At 36.2% G+C, this 19,970-nt stretch overlaps 1 protein-coding gene across 1 annotated transcript in view; it reads left to right on the top strand.

Moving 5' to 3' along the window:
• The window catches only part of LOC106869597 (HORMA domain-containing protein 1), a 660,018-nt gene that overhangs the window by 234,581 nt on the left and 405,467 nt on the right, over nucleotides 1–19,970 (top strand). Inside the window, exons 8-10 of the mRNA XM_089352345.1 lie at nucleotides 5,856–6,007; nucleotides 6,102–6,202; nucleotides 6,504–6,514. Coding sequence (XP_089208471.1) covers nucleotides 5,856–6,007; nucleotides 6,102–6,202; nucleotides 6,504–6,514 — 264 coding nt within the window. The remainder of the gene's footprint in view (nucleotides 1–5,855; nucleotides 6,008–6,101; nucleotides 6,203–6,503; nucleotides 6,515–19,970) is intronic.

Below are 19,970 nucleotides of genomic sequence, written 5' to 3'. Positions count from 1 at the left end.
ATTCAGACAAATACAGGAGTAAGTCCTCATAAATGAAACATCCCTCATACTAAATAGGAAATACATGTAGCAGGTAGTGATACCCTAATACCCACAGTATATACACTCAGGTAGATTTGTTAGTAGACTGTTACGTAGGCAAATATATATAAGTAGGTAAATGGATATGTAGGTAAACAGATAGGCAAACAGATAGATAGGTACATAGGTAATACAGACAGACAAGCACACATAGCAACACATTACCAGATACACACATGCACACTCCATACACACACACATACACAAAGGTACATATGGAGACACACATCCATACATAACAGATGCACATACATATTCACAAACCCATACACATGCACACTCAAACACACACACATACATACAAACACACAAACATGACTATGCAGAATACATACAAACATACATACATGCATATATATATATATATATATATATATATATATATATATATATATATATATATATGTGTGTGTGTGTGTGTGCAAACACACACGCATACATACATATGTGTAAACACATGCTTGCTGATGTACACACATGTTACAAACAAATAAATAAAAAGAAAGCAGCTCCAAAAATGGACAGTGTCAACAACTATTGAAGAGGTTACAAGAAGCAATGAAAAATTCAGGAAAAAAAATAAATAAATAAATGAGTGGAAATTGAACCGGTGAGTATGTTAATTAATAAACCATTAAAACAGAATGATTCTCCTCAGATACAACAAAATATGTTTCAACACACGAATTCACATAAAGTATCTTGCAAACCAAATATAAAAACAAAGTGTGTGTGTATGTATATATATATATATATATACACAGACATTAAAGAAGTAAATAGACACCCTTATAAAAAAGGTGAACAACAAATATACTTCAAAATTCTTCAAGTGACAAAGTTGTTTTTAAAACGTATAGATATGGTAAAGAAAGCTGGGAGGATGGTGTAATCATTAAACAGATTGGAAGAATGCTATTCCTGGGAAAAGGAAAAATATTGAACATAAAATATATATTAACCAACTTAAAAAAAGATTCATGGAAAAAACAGTCATGAGAAATGAAGTTCTCATGGAAGTATTGTATGACACGTTTGAGGTACCAACACCCAAACAATTGGAAACTACACATTCTAGCACCAGAAAACAGGGGAAACACTGGGATTGAACCCTAAACGTAAGGGATATTAAAACTCTGAGCAGAATTTAATTCACAAAAGGGGAGAAGTTAGAGTAGACTAATTCTAACAAGAGAAGATGTTGTGGAAGGATTCCGACCACCCCAATGTGACTAAAAGTGGACTGGCACATTGTTATAAAAGAAAGAACTGTAAGCAATTGATGGTAATCAGTTCACTGTGTTTTGATTAAAATCCTTGTGATTCCATGTGAAGTAATTGGTGATATATTGTTATATTTGTTAAAGGTCTCCCCTCATGGGTGTACCACGCTTGTTTGTTGAAATTGCTGTTACTGTTTTTACTTATGAGTTTGTTGATTTGTGTTTTTCTTCCCATTTATGGGAGAACCTGAGAAGTGAAGAGAAATGGAGGGTGGACTAGCAAAAAGCAACAGTTATGCGGCAGTGGAGGAGGAAGTTTTAGGCGATGTAGAAAGACAACAGCATGAAGAAACAACGACACTAACCAAAATGGAGGAGGATAAAGACAGAGAGAAGGCGTCAAGAGTGGAACAAGGTAAAGGCAAACAGGCAAGAAGGCTGAGAAAGCACAGATGGAATTTCATTACATATGCTAAGAGCACAGCAACTGAAAGAATGATAATGGAGTTTAAATCTGTTATAAGGGTTAAGTTGCCTACAGATACGTACGGAGAAAATGTGAAAGCCATTGTAATTGATAGACAGATGCAACAGGTTGAAGGAAATGTGTAACATTGATCTGCCGGGATTTGTGGTGGAGTTTGATGAACTGCCGTCAGTAGTGGAATTAAGAGAACTGAAACCATTCATAAGATATTAAAAAAAAACCTAAAAATGTATTTTTTAAAAAAAAGAGAACAAAAGCGATGCTAATGGAGAAAAAAATAAGGAAAAGAAAGATTATAAACTATGAGTAGAAACATTCAAATGGTGCTGCATGAGAGTGGGGCTCATGCAGCCATTTGATTTTTCAATTTTACATAACATTTTTCTCATTTTTCATTAATTTTATGTTTTTGTCCCCACTGTGGCATTCTGTCTGTCCTTGTGCCATCTCCTCTGTATAAAAGCCTGAGTGCTTAATAAAAGAATTCAAGCAGTTCACTGTGAGCCATTGGCAGAGAGCGTTTAACCTTGTGTAACAGTAATCGTAGGCGTTGTGTGAATACTTTCTTTCCCCCTGCTTTGTTAAATTATTTATCCAACACCAAGATATAAAAAAAGGACAAGTAAGTGGAACAGAATTTTTTATAAAGGATGATAACTTTGATCCAAATCAAGATTTAGTGTCAAGTTTTGTGAATATTTTGTAGCCTAAGCTATCATTAATATTTGCAATGGGGCTTATTTCCCTTTTGACTATTTCATTCGTATGTCTACCTTTCTTTTTCTACTTGATGCATTTATGAGTGAAACATATCTTTCTGTTGTATAGTAAAACTTTCACACCCTTCCCAGTAAAAAAGTGGTAGTAGTCAGCCATTATAGAAAGACCAGTAGCTAGTCATCAAGAGGAAGGTCAGAAGGTTGAGAATACATGTAGACTGTGTTGGTGGTCATGTCTGTGTTGATATAGTAATTATACTGTGATACTGAGTGGACATTATAACAATCCAACCTTTTGAGAATAATAACACTGTGCACCTGGGGGTCGTACAGTGCCAGATAGAACCATTCTATCAACAACTTCAGAATACAACAATATCTGTCAGAGCTACAATTGTCATCAAAAGACAGATACAACAGTGGCAAGAGACCACTTTACAACACTTTTTTAGCTTGGACATGTGAAAGGTATCTTTAGTTACTAAGCTTTTTAAAAATAAAATTTTCTTTCTAAATAGTCAGGGACAGTTGCAGCAGGTATCAACAGCTTCAAAATATGAAAGGTTTTTTTTTTTTGGTTTTTTTGAAGGGTTATTTCTGTTATAACATATATGATTACACTGTGGCAATTTTCTCACTGAAAAGCTGGCTGTTGTAAAAAGTTAAAAATCATAAAATGTACAAAATGGCAGAAAATAGTACAAGCCTTTAAATTATTTTCAAATATAATCAACACTTATTTTGTATTCTTAAGAATATATTCATCAAAAGTAGTGCAAGTCTTTCATATTTTTCATCTGGTTAGAAACTAGAGATTTTAATGAAATGGAGTTCATCCAGTATATGAATAATGAATTTGAATGAAACTTGCTGGTGGAATGTAATTGTTGGTGTACATTGTCAGTGTGGCCTTTACTTGTTGGTTTTTGCCCATTGTCATGTTGCTGTTAATTGTTCAAACAAATTGAATACAGTTAAGTTGATTGCACATAGGTGTTTTTGCATATTTTTGCAAGATATTGATCTCCTTGAATTTATGTTCAAATAGTCTCTCTAACTTTGAAGCTGTACAACTATCATAAAAAAAAAACAATCTGTGCTATTTTCATCTCCTCCATTGATGTAAGGAAGGTGGCATTGCTCTGCTGACATGCATACCTTGTGATAAAGATTTCTTCAGGAAAAAAAATGTTAAAGAAAACATGCAACAAGCTTTGCTCCTAAGTTTAAATGTTTTGTAAATCTTACATCAATAACAAAATCATTGATGCAATGATTAGCTTCATGATCACTCCACTCTGATATGAATTCCTGTCACAATCACTTAGATTACAGGTATGTACAGATGACACTGAAATATCACTGATTATTTTCTCCTAGTCCAAGCTCTCTTTATCTAACTGAATAATTAATACATAATAATAAATAAATTATTAATAAATAATATCACTGAATTCTAACACCGCTTCAAGCATTATACACCATGGTGCTTGTAAATTGAAGCGAAAAAAATCTAAAGAAATTCACTCAATAAATTGCAAAAATAAATGTACATGGTGTAAACAGGATACTTTCTGATGGCCACTTTTTCTAAAATGAGGCTAAAGTTTGTTCCTCACAATGATATGTGCTCTGAATTGTTAAAGTATTATATAGAATATCTTGTATTTATTTTTACTCTGTGTGTCAAGTTCAAATCCTGCTAAGAACAACTTCTTCTTGGGTCAATATAATGTCAGTCAATTACTGAGGTTAGTTCTCTCTCTCTCTCTCTCTCTCTCTCTCTCTCTCTCTCTCTTTCTTTCTTTCTTTCTTTCTTTCTCCAGAAATGTAAGAGTTGAATGAAGAACCTTCCAAAGGTAAGTGTGATACAGAACAGAAATAAAGGAATAAATCAGTTCATACTGCATTTCTGAGGCATTCTTACATATTTGAAACACATTTCTGGATTAGTTCTATAGCCTGCTGACAGATGGCAGCACATGGTTCTGTGTGCAGTGAGAGCTAGCAGTGAGCTTTATGAGGCAGTGTGCCAAGTAACATCACTGTGTTTACTTTGCAAATTGTGAAATTTGAGTTTTTGTGATCATGTAGTCTGTGATTTTGTCATGGCTAGGAACAAAAAGCCAATGTGAAATTTTGTTTTAAACTTGGGAAATCTACTACTGTGACATTGAGCATGTTTCAGCAAGTTTATGGCAATGAGACAATGGGTTGTACGCAATATTTCGAGTGGCATGGGCACTTCAAAAGTGGAAGAACATCCCTAGAAGACAATGAGCAACGTGGAAGACCTGCTACAAGCATCAACCCTGGAAATGTGGTATTGTGCATTGAGAATTTGTCCCCCAGGGACAGACTATCAATCAAGAGTTCTATTGCAACATTTTGAAGTGTTTGAAGGAGAACATTCAGTGAAAGCAACCAGATCTGTGGAACGCAAAGAATTGGATTCTTCGTGACAACAATGCACCTTGTCACTTCACTCATGAGTTTCTCGCCAAAAACAAGGTATCCCTTCCACATCTACCATATTTGCCAGATTCAGCACCTGTGGACTTCCATCTCTTCCCCAGAACGAAAATACAGTTCAAAGGTTGTCGTTTTAACATTGTTGTCAAGATCCAAAGTGAATCATAGAAGGTCCTTGACTTGCTTATGGAAAACAACTTCCAAGCCGGATTCCAAAAGTGGCAGGAACACTGGGACCAGTTTATTGCTGTGTAAGGTGACTATTTTGAAGGAGACGTTGTTAAAACTTAGGTAAATGCTATTCATTATTAAACATAACTAGTCCGGAAATGTTTTGATACCACCTCATATTGATAAATTTCTGTTTATTAGTCAGTTATGTTCAACAGATACTTTCTGTACTAAATTGAAATTTATTTTTTAAAGAAGCATCATATCTATATTTTTCTAATTATTCATTATCTCATATTTCATGCTCAGCCTTAATCTATTCGTAAAAATTATTGACTATCTTTATGTATTTTATAAATTAATTTCAATTTGGTTTTTATCAATAACTAATTACATATAACTAATAAGTATAAGTGACAATGAAATGCCTCATTGTTGATTGCAATATTCTTATTTAAATCCTCCAACAGCCAAGTGCATTCAAACAAAGCACATTGCTTTATTTGTTTCTATCCATTTAAGGAAAAAAATAGACATAAATCAGGATTTATATATTTTTGCTTTATTTAATTCATAGATATCAAACAAATACTACAGTAGAGATGGAAACAATACTAACGATATTGAGTGTACAAAAGCAAGGATTGTTTTCATGAGTACATTTCATTAGTATTGTATTTAAATTTACCTTTCACCTTATAGAAACAATACCAAAGTTTCAAGTGCCTATCATGCAAATGAAACAAAGAAAGCCACTATCCAGCTATTGAGAACAATTATAGTTCTTACACAGACTTTAAAACCCCTCCCAGATGAAGCATTAATGACAATAAAGTTATTTTATTATGATGAAGGTATGTTGTTATCAGTTTTTAAAGATTTTTCTGACATTTTTGATTCTTAAAACTACTGCCAGTTTCTTTTATCAATCACATGGTTTCCTTCCAGTTACTCCAGCTGATTATGAACCTCCAGGGTTTAAAGCAACAGATTTGAATAGTTTTCACTTTCAAGAACCTATGAATATTAAAATGGGAAATGTGTCCACAGTGAGTTAACATTCAATATAATTGAATTATAGAAACATTATTCAAATTAGAATAAATTCATAGTGTTTTCATGCATAGAATTTTGTCTTACATTTTACATTATTCTTTTGCTTATTTGTATTATCTTTTGGTAACAATATCTGTTAACTTGCATATTACAAAGTTTTGTACATGTTGCAAAAGCAAAGAAAATGCACAGGCTGGTTTTTACTACAGTAAGTAGTCAAATATAAACTAATTAGTAATTGAAGTTAGTATTAGTGAATACTCTTAGTAATTAGTATTTTTTATTTTTTTCCAGCCATTTCATTTGTAAGTATAAAATGTTAATTTATATTTAAATTCTTTAAAGTTTCTACTGATTTTAATTGGAATTAATTTCAAAGTTGTTCCTGTCTTGGAATTTCTTTCTTTGAGATTATTTTAATTTTACAGTTATATCTGAGCATGTATAATTGAGTACCATTCAGTGTATTTTCATCTGGAATCTTACCAACATTCTATTGGTTGTCTCTCATGTAATATGATCTGTTACCTTTATATAAGTGGCATTTACATATATCTGAATATCTGTCTAACCTCTTTAGTGGCTATACTTGTGTGTGTGTGTGTGTGTGTGTGTGTGTGTGTGTGTGTGTGTGTGTGTGTGTGTGTGTGTGTGTGTGTGTGTTGTTGTTGTTGTATCTTGAGACAACAAGATACAACAATATGTTTGGTGTGTCCACTATAGTTGCTGCGTTTTAAAAAGTATGGTCTTCAAAGGATTGAAACTGAAAAAGATGGTCATCATTGAAATTGATGGAAAACCTTGTGTGTGTGTGTATACATACATATGTTTTATGTTAGTATGTAGAATAGAACAGTATGATTTTTTTCATATGCTCCTAAGTTTATATGATAATATATAGCTTGAAACTTTAATCTATGATATCATGTGGCTTAGGCTGTATTGATAATAATAATTATAATAAAAGTTTTGAATATTAATGCTTTTTTATTTGCTTCAGTCATTTGACTGTGGCCATGCTGGAGCAATGCCTTTAGTTGAACAAATCAACCCCAGGACTTACTCTTTGTAAGCTTAGTATTTATTCTATCATTCTTTTTTGCTGAATTGCTAAGTTATGGGGATGTAAACACACCAACATCAGTTGTCAAGTGATCATGGTGGGGGACAAACACGGACACACAAACGTATATATATATATATATATATATGATAGGCTTCTTTCAGTTTCTGTCTACCAAATCCACTCATAAGTCACTCAAGGTTGTAGTAGAAGACACTTGCCCAAGGTGCCACACAGTGGCACTGAATCTGGAACCATGTGGCTGGTAAGCAAGCTAGTTACCACACAGCCACTCCTGTGCCTATGTTAAAAAATACAGTGTCCATCTTGCAAAAACGTTCTGTAGTGATAGGCATAGTCAATTTTACTTTCTTATTGCTGGAAGTGAAAATGGAAGCAAAGTTTTTTTATTCTTTGTCTTAGTTTCTTTTCATGTAATGCCATTTGATCTTTCTCTCACGTACAGCATCCTTTCTGGCTGATTTCTCATATATATATTATGTAGCTTAGATTAGTACAAATTCTCTTATGCTTTTATGTTGGTATGTAGAATAGAACAGTATGATTTCTTTCTTATGCTCCTAAGTTTATATGATAATATATAGCTTGAAACATTAATCTATGATATGTGGCTTAGGGTGTATTGATAATAATAATAAAAGTTTTGAATATTAACATACATAGAAAAAGTGTCCATCTTGCAAAAACATTATGCCCACCAACCCTTATTTTTTCATTATAAATGTACATGACTGTTGTAGCAACAGTCATTGACACCTCTGGCACATTGGAAGAATGGACTAGCTGAACTCTTATAAAGAGTAGTGGTTGGTAGTAGTCAGGGAGAGTGATTTGGTAGACTTGCAAAGTACGTTGTGTGAACACATTGATTAAACCTTCGCTTCCTAATTTTTATATATACCAACTACCAGGGGTGTCAATGACTTTCTCCCAAGCTAATCGTACTCCTGTTCTGTGTATAGAGGTTTCCCCTCTCTGTATCCATATTTTTGAGTGTATGCACCTGTCAGCTTACCATATAAATGTACGTATGTATTTATATGAGCCTCATTATGTATATATGTCAGTGTGGATGTATGTGTTTATGGGTGTATATGTACATGCTTATGGATATATATGTATATATTTACATCTATGTGTACCTCTGTGGACTGCATGTTCATATGTGTGTATGTATATATGGGTATATGGGTGTATTTATATCTATGTATACATTTATGTGGACTGCATGTTCATATATGTGTGTGTGTGGGGTATATGGATATGTGTATATATGTGTGGATGTATAGGTGTTGTGTGTATGTGTATTTGTATGTATGAATATATGATTCATACCATGCTGTGTAGTGTTTATATATGTAGACATGTTAATACTGTGTATGTATAAATGGATATATATGACTACTTTCATGCTCTTCTTATCCCTCTCTTTACTGGGCCTTAATCTGGATGCTGTATGGGAGTGAAGAAATTGTACTTCATTGAATTGAATACATGCTGTACCAAGGTATATATGTATATAGACATATAAGGCTACTTCATACCCTTCCTACCCCCACGCTCTTTACTGGCCCTAAATCTGGATACTGTATGGGAGGGAGAAAATTATACTTCACTGAATCAAATTTACAGTGTACACTACACTACTTAGCAAACATTTACACAGATCTTCTTTTCAGATACAAACAAGAGTCCCACAGTGACTACCTTCCTGTTGTCCCTCCCAAGTATACAATTTTAGGGCTGCAAACATTAACGTTGGCACAGTAATGGGGAGATCTGTTGAGATTGTCAAAATGATGGAGTGTTGCTATGTTGATGTGTGTTGTGTACAAAAAATTAGATGGAAAGGGCTTCTGCTAGAGTCCTCACGAGTAAGAAACAAAGATTTAAATTCTGGGTAGGCAGAAGTATGGAGTGGGTGGTGGGGGCATGCTCTTAGCAGAAAAGGGGATAGATAAGGTAATTGAGGTAGTCAGAGTGTGCGATAGGGTTATTAAGTTGTGACTTATCATAGATAGATTAATAATTACATTTATCACTGCCTATGCTTCACAGGCTTGGCTGGCTGATGATCAGAAGGACCGATTCTACGAGGTTTTTTTTGCAGACTACCTCAACGACAAATGACAGTCATTGTGGCTGGCAACTTTAATGGACATGTTGAGCAGCATTCCCATGGATTCCATGGTGTGCATGGTGGTTATGCCTTTGGACTAAGGAATGAGGAAGGTACAAGGCTACTTGAGTTCTGTGATATAAATGAACTCATGATCTGCAGCACTAACTTTAGAAAACCAGCCAGTCACCTAATTACTTATCAGTCTGGTGGGAATATAAGCCAGGTTGATTACCTTCTCACCAGGCAAAGAGACAGGCTGATGCTCACAAATACGAAATCTTTCTTGGGTGAAGGGTGTATACCCCAACATAGGCTACTAGTTAGTGACTTCAGAATTAGGCCTAGAGAGACTCAAAAACATAAACCACACTGGAAAAGAAGATTATGGAAGCTTAAATATCCAGCAAACCAACAAAAATTTAGAGACTTTCTACTGGAAGCTTCTGATGATAGAGAGGAAGAGGAGGGAGAGACATAGCTAAGAGGACAATTGGAAGTTCCTGCGGGACAATTTACTGGGTGCCGCTGACCAAATCTGTGGTCAGTGCAAAGTCCCAGCCAGGCTGAGAGTGACTTGGTGGTGGAACAAGGAGGTAGACAGTGCTATAAAAGCAAAGAGACAGGCCTGGAAGAACTGTAAAAACAGTGAAAGCAGAGCATTATATCAGGGAGCCCAAAGGGAATCTAGGCAACAAATTTACATAACAAAAGGAATAGCAGAAGGTTTGCCAATGTTATACAGCATGAGGATCAGAGGCATGAGGTGTTCAAGATTACAAAGCAGTGTATTAGAGAGACTAGAGATGTGGTAGGTGAGAAACGAGTGTGAATGGATAGTGGTATGCTTGCACATAGAGAAGAAAGATGTATGAAGATACTATTACAAAAGGTTGTTAAATGTGGAGAATGATTAAGAGAATGATTAATTGAACCAATTGAGGGACCAGCCATCAGAATTGATAGCAATATAATAGATAAAGCAATTAAGAAGACTGGGAAAGCCCCTGAACCATTGGCTATCACTGCTGTGATGATTAAAATATCAGGTGGTGTGGTATACAGCATAGTCACTCGCATAGTTAATCAGGTGTAGCAATATTGTAGTCAGCTGCTACAAGAGTAAAGGTGATGCTTTAGGTAGAAACAACTACAGAGGTATCAAACTACTGGATCAAGTCATGAAAATTACAGGGAGAGTTATGTCTCAACTAATTAGGGATAGAATTAAACTAGATGGGATGTAGTTTGATTTTGTTCCAAGGAGAAGTACCACAGATGCTATCTTCACAGTGAGGTAGTTGCAAGAAACGTATTTGACCAAAAGTAAGCCATTGTACTTATCCTTTGTTGACTTGGAGAAAGCTTTTGACAGGGTCCCCTGCTCTCTTATTTGGTGTTCTCTAAGGATGCTAAGAGTAGAGGAGTAGCTCTAACGAGTTGTTCAAGCCATGTACAGCAATGCTCTCAGTAAGGTGAGAGTTGGCCTTAAATACAGTGATGAATTTAACATACAAGTTAGAGTATACCAGGAATTGGTTCTTAGTCCACTCTTATTCATCATAGTTCTCCAGCCCATAAGAGATGAATTCAAAACTAGATGCTCATGAGAACTACTATATGTTGATGATCATGCTCTTATTGCAGAATCTGAAGCAGAATTGAAGAAGTTCCAGGTTTGGAAGCAAAACCTGGAATCAAAGTTAACTTAGTTAAGACTAAAGTTGTTGTTAGTGAGAAAAGAGATAAGACTCTCATTCCAGCTGGTAAATGGCCCTGCTCAATATATAGGAAAGGTGTGGGACATAATTCCATTTGCTGCACCAAGTGTAAGCTGTGGACACGTAAGTGATGCAGTTGAATCATGGGTATGTTATCAGATAAGGTCACTTTTCTGTGTGACAGATGCACAGGAACAATAGGTACTAGGAGCACGAGAGACTTAAACTCTCTCAAATGCCCAAGAGGCTCTCTTGAGGTAGCAGATAGTTTCTGCTATTTTGGTGACCAAATTAGTAACGGTGGTGGATGCTCTGAAAGTATTGTTTCTAGAATAAGAACAGGATGGAGGAAGTTCAGAGAACTACTACCTCTGTTGGCAGCAAAAGGACTCACTCGTAGAGTAAAAGGTAGATTGCATGATGCTTGTGTGAGAACAGTTATGTTACATGGTAGTGAGACATGGGCGCTGACTGCAGAGGATATGCACAGACTGGAAAGGAATGAAGGTAATATGCTCCATTGGATTTGCAACATCAGAATGCATAACAGACAAAGCACAACTGTGTTGAGAGAAAAGTTAGGCACAGGAGGGATTAAATGTGGTATGCCGGCGGAGGAGAATGCATTGGTTTGGGCATGTGATGTGTATGAATGAAGACAGCTGTATAAAGAAATGCTGGTCACTGAAAGTGGATGGTACCTGTGGAAGAGGGAGATCCAGGAAGACATGGGATGAAGTGATGAGGACCGATCTTAAGATGTTGGGGTTCATGGAGGAAATGACAATAGACCAAGATATGAGGTTCTAGAGAAGATCCATCCATGAAACTGAGTGCTAGAAAAGTTGTGTCCCTACCACATATAACAACATACTTTTCACCCACTCTACTCTAAAAAACCGAACTACATCTCTTCTAAACTGCATCCTCACAACTTCATCAACTATGATTGCTTTCCAGTTCCCTTTCTTGCCCTCACTGCCCTGTTCACTGTATCCCTGCTCCCCCCACCCCACCCTGTTTTCCTATCCAGGCTCTATGCTCAAATCTTTGTTACTTGTGCGTATACCCTAGCACTACACCATCTCTCTCCCACCCTCTCTTACACTATTGCTGTTTCCTTCTCTCTCTATTTCTCTTGGCCACTCTCTCCCTCCTCTCGTTTTTCTAGCTAGGTAACTAAGTATCTCTTTTACATCAGCACACTTGTTTCTGGCCTCTTTCTTATACCTCTCTCTCACTCTCTATCTCTTTTCTCTCTCTCTCTCTCACTCACTAGGTAAGTGTACTTCCTCTATAGCAAGAGGAAGTACATGGTTACCTGCCTATTTCTGCTTCCCTATTTCTCTGTCACACTCTAACTTTCCATCATCTGATACTGGATCGCCTCTAATGCTCCCTCTGTTGTTGCAGGGCACCTGATTCTGTCTCTTTGTCGCACTCTCACCTTTTATCCTCTGACACAAGTTTCCCTCTTCAAATGCTCCTGCTTCTCTCATAATTCCTTGTCTTGCAAGTTACTTGGTGACCCTGCCACTGCTGGTGCATCCAGTCCACACTGTAATGTGGTTGGCATTTGGAAGGGCATCCAGCTGTAAAAATCATGTCAAAACTAACTTTACCTGTACTAATACCATGTAAAAAGCACTGACTCCACTCTGTGGAGTGGTTGGTGTTAAGAAGGGCACCCAACTGTAAAATCTCTGCCAAAACTGATGCAGTAGCCTAGGGTAGTTTTTCTATTTGGCCAGCTCATGTCACCCATCCTACCTATGCATGCATGGAAGATGGATGTTAAAGAATGATGATGATGATATTGCATATAATAAAACACATGCCCTGTTGTTCATGCTTGGGAAAGCAGAGTAAAACAACAGAGTGGGTGTGAGTGACAGTCAGAGGAAGTAAAGCAGGTGAACAGCATTTAAAGGTTTTGCTCTAAAGACTGATATTAAAATAAAACTGCAAATTTTTATCATAAATTGCATTTAGTTTATCAGTTTCATACTCACATACACAGATATATAAATATATATATATATATGAAATTAAATATTAAGCACTCTTGTTTTCAAAATATTATTGTTCAAATAACATAGCCTATATATAAATGCTATGTGAATGATTATATATATATATATATATATATATATATATTTGTGAAGGTGCATGGCTCAGCATCGAGCTTACGATCGTGAGATTGTGAGTTTGAATCCCGGACCGGGCTATGTGTTGTGTTCTTGAGCAAGACACTTTATTTCACGTTGCTCCAGTTCACTCAGCTGTAGAAATGAATTGCGACATCACAGGTGCTAAGCTGTATCAGCCCTTGCCTTTCCTTTGGATAACATCGATGGCATGGAGAGGGGAGGCTGGTATGCATGGGCGACTGCTGGTCTTCTATAAACAACCTTGCCTGGACTTGTGCCTGGGAGGGTAACTTTCTAGGTGCAATCCCATGGTCATTCATGACCGAAGGGAGTTTGAGCATATATTTCAAAAATGAGTTTAAATGCATATATTATCCTGGTGGTTACTGTCTTTTCTCTCAAATCAGTTTCAGCTGTCTGTATGTAATACTTGAGCTAACAATGAGTTGTTAGTCCCTGGTAACTTCTTTCATTGGATCATTCTGTGTGTCTTGTTCAGGACTGCATATGTTCCGTAGAGTAATTAATAACATGAGTATTGACAAAGAGTCTGGAGATTTTTCACATAATTTTATTTAACAGTTATTTTTTAGACCTACATGTGTTTCAACTGCAACAACTGCACACTATTTGATATCCAATCTAGCTGTTGGTTGGTACAATTTCCTCAGGGTCCTTCACCCTAGACCATTTTAAGTAAACTTAAGGAATCAATAAACTGAACGAATAAAGTGTCTGCTTGTTGTTCAGTGGGAGGTAGGGGTGATATTAGTAATCATTGAACTCTTAACATAGGGTTCACCTTTACTATTGTTGTAAGTGAAACAAAACATAGTTCTAAAATATGTCATGGTTAGATTGCCAAATTAGATTGGAGCCTGGTGTTGCCATCCGGTTTCACCAGTCCTCAGTCAAATCGTCCAACCCATGCTAGCATGGAAGGCGGACGTTAAACGATGATGATGATGATGATGATGATGATGATATGTAGATTTATTATTAATTCTAAAAATTTATTGTTGCTCCTGTTGCAAAGAGTACATAATTATTGTAGGGGTATTGTATTATGTTTGATTTATACTTTTGGTTCTTGGTTTCTCAATTATCATTATTATAATTATTGTCATTATATATAGTGTCATGTGATTATTTAAATTGCTTAAATGTATATCTTCTTGTGTAAAGGCATCTCAGTGCTCATTCCTGCCTTGTGTTTATTAGATTAAAGTTTGAAGTGAAAATTTGGTACATTTCCTCTTACCACCTATTCTATAAGATTTAGCTCACTAATAATATCCCAGCCTATCAAATAGATTTTATTATTATAGTGGAGTATATAGATAGTACAATGTGTTTGATGTGGTTGTGTGTATGTTATCACGAGTTCATACAGAGATGAAAGAATAGATACAAGATCAATACATTTACTACATAAAAATATATTTAATTCTTCTTTTGATGATAATACATGGATTTCAAATTGTAGAAGCTAGTTGAATGAAGTAATCTTATGCAAGAAAGTTCAGAGATACGAAATGTAGAACAATAGCGAAGTGGTGGCTTTCAGTCATATCAGCTATGAGGCATAGAGAAATAGACTGACATAGCAACGACATGAATGGCTCTAAGTCTAATTGGGTTAGCAAGCTGTTTTTATTAATGGAACACTAGACATTCTAGAAACTTCCAAGAGAAGCGCCAAGCTTCTTGAATAATTAAGAATCATGTTTCTTGACAATGATGCTTCAAGAAATTCAGAAAAGGGAGGTTGCTCTATGATCTTTCTTGCAAGAGAGATCATTCAACAATCTATCTACTGCTATACTATCTTTCAGTGACCAAACAAGTTTACTTAGGCTAGTGTTACGTACTTTGTCCCTATATTTAAAAGAATTTAAATGGTTAGCTTTCCTTTGTTTGACAAAACAGAATCTAGAACTAATATAAAAAATATTCCTTATTTCCTGAGGTAACTTTACATCTGTAGACTACGTTTTTAGTCTTACATCTACGTTTTTAGTCTTACATCTAAAATTTAATGTTCAATCACAGGCACTAGTTCTATTTCTATGACTATTTTCTCTCTTGGCTTCACTCTAGGTGATTTGTAAATTATTTTGCCAACTTTTAGGCTGCATAGTGAATGGTGCTAGGTTGCATACCAAATGGTGCACAGTGATTGCAGTTGAAACGTGTAGGTATGGAAAATTTGCTGTAAATAACTCTTAAATTAGATTAGGGATGTGAAAAATTTCCAGTTTCATTATGATTATGTATATTGGCCCCCATGCCAACGTCTCCTTCATTGGACACTAAACTCAGCTTGCGAAGACCTGTTGAGGCAAGCGAAATTGAAATCGTGATGGCACCTGTACCAGTGGAGCACTAAGAGCATCGTTCGAGCGTGATCGTTGCCAGAGCAGCTGTCTGGCTTCTGTAAATAGCACCATTTGAGTGTGATCGTTACCAGCATAGCCTTCCTGGCACATGAAAAGACATTCGAGCGAGATTGTTGCCAGTGCTGCTGGACTGACTCCTGTGCAGGTGGCACATAAAATACACCATTTTGAGTGTGGCTGTTGCCAGTACCGCCTGACTGGCTTTCGTGCTGGTGGCATGTAAAAGCACCCACTACACTCTTGGAGTGGTTGGCGTTAGGAAGGGCATCCAGCTGTAGAAACTCTGCCAAATCAGATTGGGGCCTGGTGTAGCCATCTGTCCTCTGTCAAATCGTCCAACCCATGCTAGCATGGAAAGGGGATGTTAAACGATGATGATGATAATTTAGAGAAAAAGTCCACAATTCTTAAATTCATCCATGAAAATCTAGTCACATATAGAAACATTTAATAAGTAAATACACTAAAAAGACCTATAATAAAAGTACAAAATAATAAAACGACTACACATGATTCATTACCACATTTTCAAATAGAAAATAAAATAAAAATCAAATTGATTCAAAATAAAAATGTTTGAAAATCAGTTCTATTCAAAAATATAGCTATGTTCTCCTGGGGCTAAAAGCAACAGTAACATCCACCCTTTGGGGTCAGTCACATTTAAGTGGCAATATACTTCACCTTGTCGTGCAGTTACTGTTAATACCTCGTTCAGAGATTTAACATTGCTTGTTTTCACTTTTTCGAGATCAGTGAATAATTTCACTGGAAAAAGGATATATGTATTTGCATCGGGAACATTTTTCGCATCGAAGGTCGGCAATTGTCATACGCTGAGGACGGGTAAATATCCAGAAACTCGAGTCCGTACGTATCACAGATCAAGATGGGAAGGATGACTTCGCTTTGCAAATACAGACAGGACACAGATGTGTGTCAATAGCCAGCTGGAGGAGATGTTCTCCTGGGGCTAAAAGCAACAGTAACATCCACCCTTTGGGGTCAGCCATATTTAAGTGGCAAATATACTTCACCTTGTCATGCAGTTACTGTTAATACCTCGTTCAGAGATTTAACATTGCTTGTTTTCACTTTTTCGAGATCAGTGAATAATTTCATTGGAAAAAGGATATATGTATTTGCATCGGGACATTTTTCACATTGAAGGTCGGCGATTGTCGTACACTGAGGATGGGTAAATACCTTGAAACTCGAGTCTGTACGTATCGCAGATCAAGATGGGAAGGATGACTTCCCTTTGCAAATACAGACAGGACACAGATGTGTGTCAATAGCCAGCTGGAGGAGATGTTCTCCTGGGGCTAAAAGCAATAGTAGCATCCACCCTTTGGGGTCAACCACATTTAAGTGGCAAATATACTTCACCTTGTTGTGCAGTTACTATTAATACCTCGTTCAGAGATTTAACATTGTTTATAATATAGTTTTTTTTTTATTATGATTTAAGCTATAATACATTTTGATTTTATAAATAAAATTTTCATTCATGATTTTATAAATAAAACTTTCATTCATGTTTATATATCTATTTATTCTATTACTTTTCTTTACACCATATTTTCACACGACTTAATTCTAATAAATGCTAAGTTAATAGTATAATGTTTAAAAGTTTAGTTTAAACTAAAGCTTCGATAAGATAAGTATTGCATTTATTTTCAGTAATATTGTTAAATGTTTTTCTTCTATTTATTGGTAAAATAAGTATTTTTATATAAATTCATTTGTTATTTATTGTTAGTTGATATATATACATTCATTTTATTATTATTATTATTATTGTATTTTGACCCAAAGATTAGCTATATTTTTGATTAGAATTGATTTTCAATCGATTTATTTTGAATCGATTTTATTTTTATTTTATTTTCTATTTGAAAATGTGGTTATGAAACATGTGTAGTCGTTTAATTACTTTGTATTTTTTATTATAGTTTTTTTTAGTGTATTTACTTATTAAATTTTTCTATGTGTGACTGTGGATTTTCATGGATGAATTCAAAAATTGTGGTCTTTTTCTCTAAATCATATATTATATATTGTGAAATTTAATTTAATTTCATTTTGATAAGTTAAATTAAATTGAATTTTCACCTGTAAATTTGGATTTTTATCCCTAATATTATTATCATAATTATTTTATATATATATATATATATATATATATATATATATATATATATATATATATAAAACAAATAAGAAAATGGAGAGGATATACAATCGACAAACATCAGCCAGTAAACATTCAATTATATTTATTTATTAAATGATTATAAACGTGTGAGTGATACAAATTAATGATTGAAATAAGTCAATAACTGCATAAACAGATACATACATACATACATACATACATACATATATATATGTTGACTGAACACTATTCAATTTTTTTTCTCCGTGTTTTTTCTCCTTGTCTCCGTATTCTTTCTGTTGAAGAGCGGAGCTCGAAACGTCAGAGACTTTCCGTATTCCCGAGCGTCATACTAATATATACTTTTGTTATTTACACCACCTGTCCTCGTCTGTTGTTCACTATCTATCTGTTTCTCTCCATGTAATTCAATTGAACTCAGTTTTTGTCTTAAATTCATACTTATTCATTTTCCTTACTCTATTCAAAATTTTATCGCTCCTTCCTTTAAAATTACGATCTAAGCTTAGCCATCTTTCCTTTGTACAAAGGCTTCCTAAATTCATGCTATTTATTTATTCTATTTACTTAAGTTTTATCACTCCTTTTAAAATTACGATTTAAGCGTTGCTGTCTCTCAAATATTTAGAACCTACGATTAAGAAGTCTCTCTCCTGGCTGGAGGTACACACGCCCTCTCACCCTCTCCACCGGAAGTTCATTCCTCTGTCATCCTCTGTCATCCTTGGCTGTCTCCCGGAACCCGTTTAGTGGCCTCACACCATCCCCTCCCCTACCTTTGGGTAGCGCATAAAGTTTGTGTAATGTTTGCAGGTTGTAGGTACTGTTTTGCTTATGAATTCTGCCAATTGCAAGCTTTCTTTTCAGGTACACGACACTGCTTTTCCCTTTCCCAGGCCACAGGCCCACACCCCCAACACCCACACTGTTAGGATTGGCACTCTCAACGTCGGCACGCTGAAAGGTAGGTCTGGTGAAATTGTTGAGATGCTTGAACGGAGACGCGTAGATATGTGCTGCATCCAGGAAGTAAGATGGAGAGGAGGTTCTGCGAGGTTCCTCACAGACAAAGAACACAGGTACAAGATCTTCTGGGCAGGGAACACTGACGGGGTCGGGGGCGTAGGAATACTTCTAGCAGAGAAATGGGTTGATAAGGTAATCGAGGTAGTTAGAGTATGTGACAGAGTACTTAAGATTAGACTAGTGCTTCATCATAGATTAGCTACTGTCATCTCAGCCTATGCTCCTCAACCAGGGCTTTCGGATGGGCTGAAAGACCAATTCTATGACACCCTCTTGCAAACTACTTCGTCGACGAGTGACAGGGACCTTCTCTTCGTGGCTGGAGACTTCAATGGTCATGTCGGACGTCGTGCTGGAGGCTATGGCTTCGGTTCCCGCAACGAGGAGGGAACCAGACTGCTGGAGTTCTGTGATGCAACCGATCTTATGGTTTGCAATACCAACTTCAGGAAACCTGCCTGTCACCTAGTCACCTACCGATCCGGCAGACACTCTAGCCAAATCGACTACATCCTTGCCAGAAATAGGGAAAGAGGGCGGCTTATAAATGCCAAAACCTTCCCTGGCGAAGAATGTACCCCACAACATAGATTAGTAGTTAGCGACTTCGGGATCAAGGCAAAATGGGTGCCCAGAAGTAGACCGGCTTGGAAGAGAAGGGTGTGGAAGCTTAAAGACCCTGCAAATGGACAGAGACTTAGAGACATGTTACTCGAAGCATTTGACAAAATAGAAGGGGATATAGCATCATACAACGTGGAAGACAATTGGAGATTTCTGCGGGACAACCTGTTGAGAGCCACCAACCAGATATGTGGCTGGTGTAAAGTCCCCTCTCGACCCAGAATAACGTGGTGGTGGAACAATGTGGTTGACAGGGCTATTAGACAAAAGAAACAGGCTTGGAAGGACTGGAAGAACGGTGGTAGCAGGGAATTGTACCAATCTGTCAGAAGGGAAGCTAGGCGACAGGTTTATTTAACCAGAGGGGAAGCAGATAAGAAAAGATTTGCCAATGTTCTGCGCCGTGAGGACCAAAGACTTGAGGTATTTCGTGTTGCAAGACAGTGTAGGAGAGAA

This window comes from Octopus bimaculoides, chromosome 5 (assembly GCF_046866305.1).
Source record: "Octopus bimaculoides isolate indiv1 chromosome 5, ASM4686630v1, whole genome shotgun sequence".
Lineage (NCBI taxonomy): Eukaryota > Metazoa > Mollusca > Cephalopoda > Octopoda > Octopodidae > Octopus > Octopus bimaculoides.
This window is presented reverse-complemented; position numbering and strand designations above follow the sequence as displayed.